The following is an 11249-nucleotide window of genomic DNA, read 5'->3' on the forward strand; positions in this document are numbered from 1 at the left end:
ACTTTGATAACTATTTAGAGCAAAAACAAATAAAAGAAAAACATAACACGTAAATATAGATATAAATATATAGCAAACTCGTGCATTTGGATTTTTCTTAGTCTGTTTAATTTTATATTAAAGATTAAACAAATATGTTAATCATCCCTTTTTATTTGTATAAGAATAATTTTTTGTTGATCGAATCAGTCAATCAAATACTTGATTAACCTTTGCTTCACTTTTTTATCATTCGAATAATTCACTCACAATGCATGCGGTACCCATCTCTAGCCAAGGGGTTAAACTGAAGGATTCAATGAAGTCGAATTATTCACTTGCAAGTAACTAATTCATCATCAATCGATCTTAGCTTATTTTGACCAAATTGAACCATACTGGCTGCTAAAACATGTATCAAAAAGCGATATATTATTTCACTATTTCACTTTCATTTTTTATTGAACAAATAAAAATCATATTTTATATTCATTATCTATATATCTCGTAACTAGTGTTCCTTAACGCTCAGTGCATATTTTATAATCAAGAGGAATAGGTCAAATTTAATAATATTGTCGTTTTTTTTGTTTTTTTTTGTAAAATATTTATTTAAAGTAACATAATTACTATAAGCTTTGTAGACTGAACTGAAAAAATAAATAAATGAAATGTGTTAAAATCTTGAAAATTTACGTATAAATATGTCTGGCGTCACCACATCAAACAAGATGCAACACGCTCGAAAAACATATTAAGGTGTCTAAATTAAAAATGATAGAATTTGTTCATACTTTGCCAAAATGTTATTTTTATTGATATATGTTCAAAAATATAATAAATATTATAGGTCACCATGCGTTTTCTTTAGCTACAGGTTGTGACAAAATGATACATTTTTGTATAGATAATACAGAAATAAGCATCATTATGGGTTGAGCAGCTAAACTCAATGATATAATTGTAAAATAAAATACGAGAAAATAACATTTCTTAAATGCTTTGAGACCAAATGACCACTGTACGTTTTGTTTTTCTGGCTAAAATACAAAATAGCTAAATTCCAGGTAGATTCCTTCAGAAAATGCACTATTTCAGAGTTACCTCCCCTTAAAATGCCATGTAATCTTTTTCTTTTCAATACAAATTCACATTAGTTTTCTGCATTCCTGCATCACATTTTGCTAATTTGATAGAAAATCTTGACCTTAGGTTCTCTGCTTTTTACAATCCAAGGTGGCGAAAGACACCCATACCACGTTAACAAATTAAAGTTTAATCTTTCTGAAAATTATGACCAGAGTGCTTTTAAGTTAATAGGTTAATGCTAGAATGCACCCTCAAGTTGATATCCTTTCAAGAATAAAACATGAATGCGTTTCCGCTTATTTTCTATGGGGTCATTACAATGAACTGGCTTAACAGTATCCTAACGTTACTCCAACAAGTTAACAACTCACGTTTGCAATACATTTAGATGCGATATACAGTCATGGCACAAAAGTGAGTTCTTGCTAAAAAAATGTCCTATCATTTCAAATAAAATCGATATTTTTCAAAAAAATATTACCAAGTAAATTTATTAGCGATTTTTATAAAATGGATACCAAAAAATGTAAAAAGTTTTATTGTTTATTTTGTCATAATTTTTTGGAGTTTTGTTTTCATCATCTGATGAGTTAAACACAAATGCAAATTTTTACGATTTTAATTTGGTTAGAATTATAGCAAACTTTTCAAGAAATATTTTTCTTTGTGTTCATCTCGTCAGAAAATTAAAATGAGCATGAATAATATTATAACCAAATAAACAATAAAACTTCAGACTTTTCTACATCTTTTGGTATCTATATTATGAAAATCGCTCATACAGTTACTTCGTAATAATTTTTGGAAAAATATCGATTTTAGTTGAAATGATAAGACTTTTTTTTGACTGGGAACTCACTTTTGTCCAATACACCACATATAAATGCATTGAAAAAGGTTAGTGACGTCACATACACTTTAAATGGTTTAATTATTGCAAAAAATAGTTCTGTATTTGAATTTCAGCACACGATTGATCAATAGTTGACAAAACTTTCATAATTCAACATAGCATGTATTCTCCTTTCATATACTGACGAACTTAAGATAAGCACAACAATTGTGTCGATTTTTCAGAAAAAAATAAAATCACAAAAATACTGAACTGAAAGGAAAATCAAATCGGAAAGTCCCTAATCACATGGCAAAATCAAATAGCAAAACACAACAAAAACGAATAGACAAGAACTGTCATATTCTTGACTTGGTAATTTCAAATGTAGTAAATGGTGGATTAAGCCAAGTTTTATAGCGCTTAACCTCTCACTTTGTACGACAGTCTTATTTTTATATTTACAATGATGCGTGAACTAAACAGACATAATAAATAAAATTGTCAAAATATGGGTACAGCAGTCATCATCGTGTTACAATTTTAAAAGGAAATGCCGTTTTTTATGTAACAGTAGAGATTCGCATCAATTCTAAATGAAAAAAAATATAAAAGTATCTTTAATTAACATTTGTTCTTAAACATGCACATTTAGAGAAAAACTAAGAGACTTATTGCACGTAACACATGCACTTGAAAGTACATGTAATAATAGAAAAAAACAATATGTTCTATCATGATATTTTAGTCATATTACCTACTGCAAATCCGACCACTTTCCCTTAAATTCATTTCACACTGGGACACTTTAAAATAGTCTTCAAAACTTTTTTTTTTAAAATCATTGGCATTACATGAAATAAGTGTCAAGAGTTGATATCCACGTTGGCATGATGCTATTGATAAAATAATTATGTTTAGTACATTTTTCATTTTTCATATTTTGTAAATATATTTCATAGATTGTATCATATTGAATTGTTGACCTTGTTTAGATATTCATCATATTGTTGCATCATTTTGAATAATTGCCTTTGTCTTTTGTTTAGATTTTCATTATGATGTTATCAAATTTGTAGGACTCTGTGAAAATATCATTATTCTGTCTGTATTATGTCAAAAAGACCAGAAATTCAAAACCCCTCTACATTCAACCATTTTTTTCGGAAGTTAACTGCTACTTTAAATAAGCACTGTTTTTTCAAAATCTTAAATATGTATACTTTAGTGTGCATTAATCTTCAATTTTTAATACAAAATCATGGATATTTGAAAAAAGACTAAAAATGTTCTACATATATCTGTCCTTCACTTAAAGATTAATTTCTGCAAATCTGTTGTTATGACATAAAAGGCACTACTTTTGTGAGGGAATGGGTACTTTTGCACTAGTCCTTAATTGAAATTGAGTGAATTGTTGTTCCGACACCTGAAGAAGGATTTGTGTTATCCGAAATATTTTTGACTATTTCATTTATTTTTTTAATAACTTTTGGTGTTTTCATCTCTTAGGTGCAAATTTGTATATATATATATATATATATACGGGTTTTTATCACTATTTCTGAAGTCCCAAAAGAAAGCAAATGTGCACACATATATGCAACGTAAGCTAAGCGTCGTCACAAATTTATTAATTAGCATTTTCCCAATGGAATTTCATGGAAGTCGCAGTAGAAACTGAGAAATATATTTATATCACTTCTGGAAAAACCTTTTCCTTTTCCAGACTTATACAGTAGTCGTGTTACCTCTCCTACATCTTCACCGTACAGCTTAGGTTTTTCTTCAGTCAGATTAATCACCCCGAAACATGTTTTATACTGATTTGAAGAAGATCCATATGAATGACAATATGGACGACAAATCCGACCATGTGAGTCGTAAGCAGATATATAAGAAATGCTAGAATTAAGTTTCGGATTTTTAACAGCAACAAAGGCAACAGATTCCGATACAGGGAATCTGGAATCAACTATCGTGTAATCTAAATACTTTCCATTGTATGACATACCGTCAACCTGAACATATACTTTGTCTGCCCCTGAACCGGACGTAAAACTATGAGAATATGCTGCTTGCTGCTTTTCATCTGTATAATTCATATATTTGTTATATGAATATATATCAACTTCATCTACAATATTTTTATTCCTTATCACTTTTGTGCCAAAGAGTAAGCCAGATGGACGTCGATGAACAATTTTAACTGGTATAAATACCAAAGGCTTAATATCAGGCTCGCCATCCAGTAAAAAGGAGTTTTGCATAGAAGAATCCATGTTTGTTATGTGAGAATTTCGCTTTTTCTGATTTGATCGCCTGGAATTTATCGATCTTTTTGTTCGTCCAGTTTTCCTCACTATTTCTCTCTCAATTAAAGGTTCGTTCACAAGCCAATCACCTGTTGATCTCCTTTTACGTGATGTTAAGTTCCGTGAGGAGTCATTAATTGTAGTTGAACATATTTTTTTTATTCCTAGACTTTTTATATTTTTTACAAGCGATCTTAATTTTGTTATCCGTGCTCTGTTTGTAGCAGAACAAAGTCCTCTGAACCAGTCTCCACATCTAAGATAGGGGTATCGGTTTCTACATTGACGACATAATGTTGGACTTCTTGCATATCTACAGAAAAAAAGTAATAAGTCTACAGCAATAAAATTCAATGGCGTAAATAACCCCTTACTTCTAGTGAGACATACGAGTCAAGAGACCGAGATGCGGATTAGGATTTGATGGTTAGAAAAACGCACCGCAAAAAAACGTGAGAAGCTTTTTCAGATGATTAAAATATATTATGTGTTACATAACAAACAATTTACTGTTCATTGGTTTGCTTTCCATCAAAAGGTGAAAAAATATAAAAGAAAGATTAAACTTGACAGTAGAAAATTAATTGACAACGTCTTGGCAATACAAAATTAAATAGACCATAAAACAAACCGCATAATACAAAACACAAAATAGAAAACTGAGTAATACAATCCCAACAATAACCGGTGGTTAACTCAAATGCACCGGAAAGGTCAACAGAGACTGTTCTATGCAAGCCTGCTAGATTATTACTACTCGAAAATTTGAAAATTTGAATCATGTCTTTTGTAGAAAATTATTCCAACCGATCCTCATTGACAATATTGAGATGTTTATCAAATCGTAAAACTATTTTTAGCTGTGGTACCTTTTTATCACGTTCATGAATGCGATTAAAGTGTTTTCCCGTCCGAGAACATAAATAATATGAACCGTAACGTAAAGTTGAATGTAAATGCTACAGTATAGCTTGTGTTTGTTCTTCTTGAGAAGCCCCTGTATGCACGAATTCTGTCTATCATGAATAAAGTAACAAAAGGAATACTTTGAGTTCTGTTAGGAATGTTAACACATTTGACCATGTTGTTATTTACATAACGTGTACGGTTTGTACCTTCCTCAAGCAGTATGATTGTATCTCCTTTGGGGTTTTTTTCTTGGTTAAAAAATAGTGAGGCAGTTGCTGAATGGAAGCTGCGTAACTACAATTGTTTTTGCAACAATAATTACGTTTATGTTAGTTTTTCCTTTTATGTTTTAAAAATATAAGAGAAATTGATCAATTCCAAGTGTTGTTTTATTCAAAGAAAAATCAGTTTTATTATAATAACACAACATGAACATGTTTCCTTGACCATCTGTTCTGTTACCATATATAACTTCTTTATCATAAGTAATTAGAAAACATAGTACCATATCATCACCTTTACGATGGTTATTTCGAATATTTTTTATTACAATTACAAATAATGATCAAGAAACTGAAGGAACATAAAAGCATGTTTTTCGACTGAAATTTAAAATTCACCGTTAGTTGACAGATGCATAAAAACAGATTAAAATTACTTATATGATTTGAAGATGATTTGAAAACAAGGCTGGTCTTCAACATTGAATGCGTCATCATAGAAGTCTGCGTTTAGAATTGAGAACAAGAAACCTTATCAGTGATAACGCACACTAAAGCAATGATATATAACGATCGTCTCTTCATTCATTCGTCCTTTCGTCCGTCCGTCAATCAACGCTTTGTACTCATAAAGCTTGCTACAGAAGAGATCAGATTTCAATGGAAAAAGCACAGGATATTTAGTGTTTAATGATATTGATTTCAAACCAATTACTTGTTTATAATCGATTCACACATTATTTTTGTCGAAAAGCAAAACTTGGTTTTTGAGCTATTAGTTATCCATACGTTCTCCTAAAAAATGAAACTTTTTTCAAAATAGTTCTATCATAATGTTATTGTGAATCCCCATCCTAGTCTAAGGGATATTTTGAAAAGAATAAAAAAAAATAAGTTTTACCCAGCAAACCATGGATTTACTATACAAATCGGATATTATTTTTTAAGCACTACCCCTATTCTTTATTTGTTTCTATTTTTGAAATAACACACCTGTAATATTGATCTGTGTAATCATTACTACACCCGTGAATATTCCTCTTCCCAGTTTTTAGGTTGTCCATAATTCGGTTTGGAGACTGAGATGGCGGAGCATATTGATCAAATGGATAGTCCATCTCAGGATCTACAGTTTGTCTTTGTCGAAACTGCTCCCAAACATAGTCTATAAAGCAGTGATGCAGAAAGAATACTGAGTCTGATGGAGCGGTATTTACGCCAAGCATTGAACCATCTATCCAAACGTACATACTGTAAAAGAAAGAACATGTTACAAAAAGTTACAAAACAGAAAATTATGGTTTGGATTAGGGGGGATCATATTTCCTTATTCTTTGATTATTTTGATTATTTTATCGAGCCTGCGATATTTGTCGCAGAAGCTCGACAGAGGGATAGTGATCCGGCGGCTACAGAGGCGGCAACGGCGTCGGCGTCGTTAGACTTCTTAAAAGCTTGATATTTTTAGAAGGTGAAAGACCTAGATGCCTTATGTTACGAAGTTTTCGTCTGTGATATGACCATTTTCCTTGAACTCATTTTCATTGTTCAGTTACCGCTTGAAGAACATGTTAAGATTTTGTAATGTTAATTTCTTTTTTATTATAAAAATACTATATTTAGTATATGTATACCTTGCAAGGTCCTCATGCACACTCAGCGAACAAGGTCAAGTTTTGGTGGTCAAGTTCATATAACAGGTACTATAAGCAACAGGTCTTCTAAATTTGAAACATGGGATGATTTTAATGAGTACATGTTCAACTGACAAATGTCATCTGACCTTGATCTCAATTTCATGGTTCAGTGGTTAAGTAAATATTCTGAGTTGTGGGCTATTTTTTTTATATAATACTATACAATTGGTCAACCAGTCCATATTTGATGTATAGAAATATTTATGATGTAACGTAACGGTACCCAAATTGCACCGAGTACCCAAATTGCACCTATTTAGCAAAAACAGCAGCGGAGATCTTACAAGATTTCCTAGAGTACTAAACAATTAGTATTTTTATGATTTGATACTATGCACGTCTTTCAACACAGGTGAAAATATTTAAAAATACACAAAACATTCACAGTATTTATCAACAGATGAAGTGTTTACTTAAAAAGCAAAATGTACCGAAACGTCGCCATGCGACGTCATCAAAACGTCATCTTTTTTAAAATTAGCAAATACAATATGTTTCAAGTATCCATATCTAAAAAAAGGAAGAATAAGCATGGAAAAATAACCAATTGTTCTAAATATTTGAAAAAAGTAAACAAAAGCTCTGTTATTCGACTTTTGACAATGCAAATTAAAGCATGGATGCAATTTGGGTACTCCTCATTACAGAATCATTGATGGTTTGGAGGTTAGTTCAGAGCAATTTTTCTATGATTCCATATGGATTAAAAATCAAATTGGTGTACCTATATAATAAAGAAGGATAGGGCTACAAAATAAACCCAAAATGGAAATTTTTGTCTTTATCATAAAAAAACGTAGCTGAAAAAACTGTCAAAATAGGTGCAATTTGGGTACCGTCACGTTACATGTCAGTCTCGCAAAGTTTTTTTAACCTTGATCTCATTTTCCCGGTTCATTACTCAGTGTTCAGTTTTTGTGATGTAATCTCTAATATTTAAACTATAAGCAATAGTTCAACTATATTGGTTGTATGGAATGATTGCTAGGTGTATATGTCTGTCTGGCTGTTATCACTGACCTTGACCTCATTTTTATTCTTAATGTTAAATGTTAAGTTTTAATGGTTAAGGTGGCTCGTGGGTACAAAAATTTTAGCAAAAAATTAAACCTTTATTTTTTCATTACAAATTTTATTTATTACACTACTAGTTGTTACTTTATGATATGGTACAAAAAACAACTCAAAAAAATGATTTGGTTTGGCCTAAGATGACTTTAAAAATTGAAAAAGCTCCAAATTATCTCCCTTTGGTGCAAAAATGCCATTTTTTTTGCCTTAAATTTGAAATATCTTTTTTAACTCATCGGTGACCTATATTTTTTATTATTGTTTTCATATAAGCTGTACATAAACTAAATAATTGTAAAATTTAAGCGATTTCTTATATTAGGTTATTTTTTTATTTCGATATTTCCTCTTTTTCTCCTATTAGTTCAACAGAAAAAAAGGACATTAACAAAAATGTATGCTTCTGCCAGAGTCAGATTTTAGCTTAAATGAACGGTGACCCCATTTTTTTATTTCATTTTTCTTTTAAGTATATGATAAAGCTCATTTATGAAAAAATAAAGCAAAATCCTATATTAGAAAAAAAATTTCATTTATACCCAGGAGCCCCCTTAAGTGTGTTTCTTAGATTCTATCAGCAGAAGGTCAACCATGTTTAATGCATAAATTGATTGCAAGGTGTATATGTCTGTCTGGCATGGTTCATCTGACCTTGACCTCATTTTCATTGTTCATTGGTCAGTGTTTAGATTTCTTGGTTTAAGTCTATTTCTCAGAAACTATGAGCAATTGGCCTAGGTGAACTATATTTGGTGTATTGAATGATTGTAAGGAATACATGCATACATGTATTTCTTATTTTGCTACCTAACCTTGGCTTCATTTTCTTGGATCATGTAAAGTTTATGTGATATGTGTAGTAAAGCTTGATAGTTAGGAAGCAATTAAATTTGGATTTAGTTTGAAATAGTTATCAAAGGTACCAGGACTATAATTTAATACGCCGGATGCGCGTTTCGTCTACATAAGACTCATCAGTGACGCACAGATCTAAATAGTTAAAAAGCCATACAAGTACAAAGTTGAAGAGCATTGAGGACCCAAAATTCCAAAAATGTTGTGCCAAATTCGGCTAAGGTAATCTATTCCTGGGATAAGAAAATCATTAGTTTTTCGAAAATTCAATAATTGTAACAGGAAATTTATAAAAATGACCATATAATTGATATACCTGTCAACACTGAAGTGTATTAGATACATGGTTAGCGTCAACAAAACACAAATTAAACTACAGCCAAACTTCTAGAGATCAAAACACTATCTTTAGCAATATATTTACACTCGTATCGTTCGAGTAGAAATTGAGATTACACATCATTATCAATTAATTAAGACAATCATCAACTATATACATAAATAAAAATCAACTATGATAATCACTCTTCCATTGGACTACAAATTAGGATACCTTTACACAATTTTCATCGCGGTACAATATCCCATTGAAAGACGATACAATTCATTCTGGGGTTTCATGTGTGAGTAGGGGACTGGTGTATTGTCAACTGGGACCCATTACAGATATGATAAAAAATCAAGATATATGTAAACACCAATTCAACGTTTCTATAAATCGAAAAACAGATCGAAAAAAATGACGAAAAACAACATATCATAATGTTCTCAAATAATAATATATTCGACCATAGAAAAGCAAAAAATGAGTCGTTAATAAACACAATACAAATTGAAGTTTACTCACTATTTTCATTGCTTTTCAGGGGTGTCACCAACACGAACTGTCAAAATGTTTCAGAAGTTTTCTCGGTATTAAGGTCATTAAGCTATTTAGTGAGGCGGCTTAGTAGTACGGTGACCAGACCCAATATTTTTAAGATTTAATCGTCAAACATACTATATGGCTATATTTTATATCATTGGATTCGGAAAAATGAGTACTTCTGGAATATCGATGTCGTCAAAAAGAAATGTGGTAACAGTTTTGCATAAATTAAGGTCAAAGATCAACATACATGACGTTTTCTTTTTATATTTTCAAAATTGAAAGATATTTACAGCATTTTGCAAATCAATTGACAATGAATTATCTCTAAAATGTAAAAAAAAAAACAAAAAAAAACAAGGAGCTTATTTCTTCGTAATCGATTGTTTCTGATATTTGGCGTTTTTCAAACACTTGTTCAATGAGCCCCTTCTATTATACAAGATCAATACAAATTCCGTTAAAGTTACAGTAGTTACTTTGCCGGGTGACATCCAACTTTAGCAATATATGATACATGTTGTTTTCGATTAGAGCCTTCTATCCCGAACTTTATTTTACAAAAGGCTCATAAATGTAATTCATTGCAACCAAAAACCACTTATTACCTCGAAAACAGTTACAATTAAAGAATCCAATTAAAATTATCCACAAAACAGATTTCTTCAAAGAATATCTTCTGATTCATCTGTCAAGGAATATTTACATAATTCTGACCCTTGACAGGAACAAAACTCCGTACATGTAGGTTTTTTGTTGAGAACAAACACTTTTCACATAGAGATTTTCACTTACATGAACACAAAAGATCCTGCAAGCATTCTGCTGAAATATGCCCTTCAAAATAAACGGTGTGAAATAACAGAATTAATTAATTTTCGCCAACCGTATTCTAAAGATGACGGAACAGGGGGTTTATCAATGTGTGATGCGGTCAAAATTGCCGATTCACAGAGAGGTAACCTGACTAAACCTACATCTTTACTGGTGGCAAGCTTGGCGCGCATTTTATTCATATCATGATGGAATGATTTAAAGACATTCTTCAGATCATGACTAAATTCTTGCACAAACAAGGGCTTTATCTTCGTCAGTACTCCCAAAGCTCTGTAACTACAATAATCGTGCATGTCCTTCAAAGTCTTGTATACTATTTTCTCACTACTCCAAACAGAGACGAAGTTGTGTCGCATATCCGGTAAGAGTGTGTACAGCAGGAGGCAGCAAGTTATAAAGTGTTGGGGAAAAAGCAAGCACATAGTTAGTGAATTGGTCAAAATCTTCAACTATTCCTTACACTGCTAACGTTCCCAATCTGCACCTTCAACTCCTTCTTTCCTTTTCAGCAGACAACTTTATTGAGTTTTTCATGTCGTAGCGATAAAAAAATGTATGCTACTGTGTGTGCTAGAG

At 31.4% G+C, this 11249-nt stretch overlaps 1 protein-coding gene across 1 annotated transcript; it reads right to left on the reverse strand.

Annotated features, from left to right (window-relative positions):
- Positions 1 to 417: 417 nt before the first annotated feature.
- Positions 418 to 8073, reverse strand: LOC139492912 (uncharacterized). The gene is made up of 3 exons (XM_071281062.1): positions 8063 to 8073; positions 6339 to 6596; positions 418 to 4528 (listed from the first exon to the last, which is right to left on the reverse strand). Exons 1-3 carry the CDS (start codon positions 8071 to 8073, stop codon positions 3538 to 3540), a joined length of 1260 nt encoding a protein of 419 aa, XP_071137163.1. The 3' UTR covers positions 418 to 3537.
- Between the last annotated feature and the right edge of the window lie 3176 nt (positions 8074 to 11249).

Source organism: Mytilus edulis, chromosome 10 (assembly GCF_963676685.1).
Source record: "Mytilus edulis chromosome 10, xbMytEdul2.2, whole genome shotgun sequence".
NCBI classification, from domain to species: domain Eukaryota; kingdom Metazoa; phylum Mollusca; class Bivalvia; order Mytilida; family Mytilidae; genus Mytilus; species Mytilus edulis.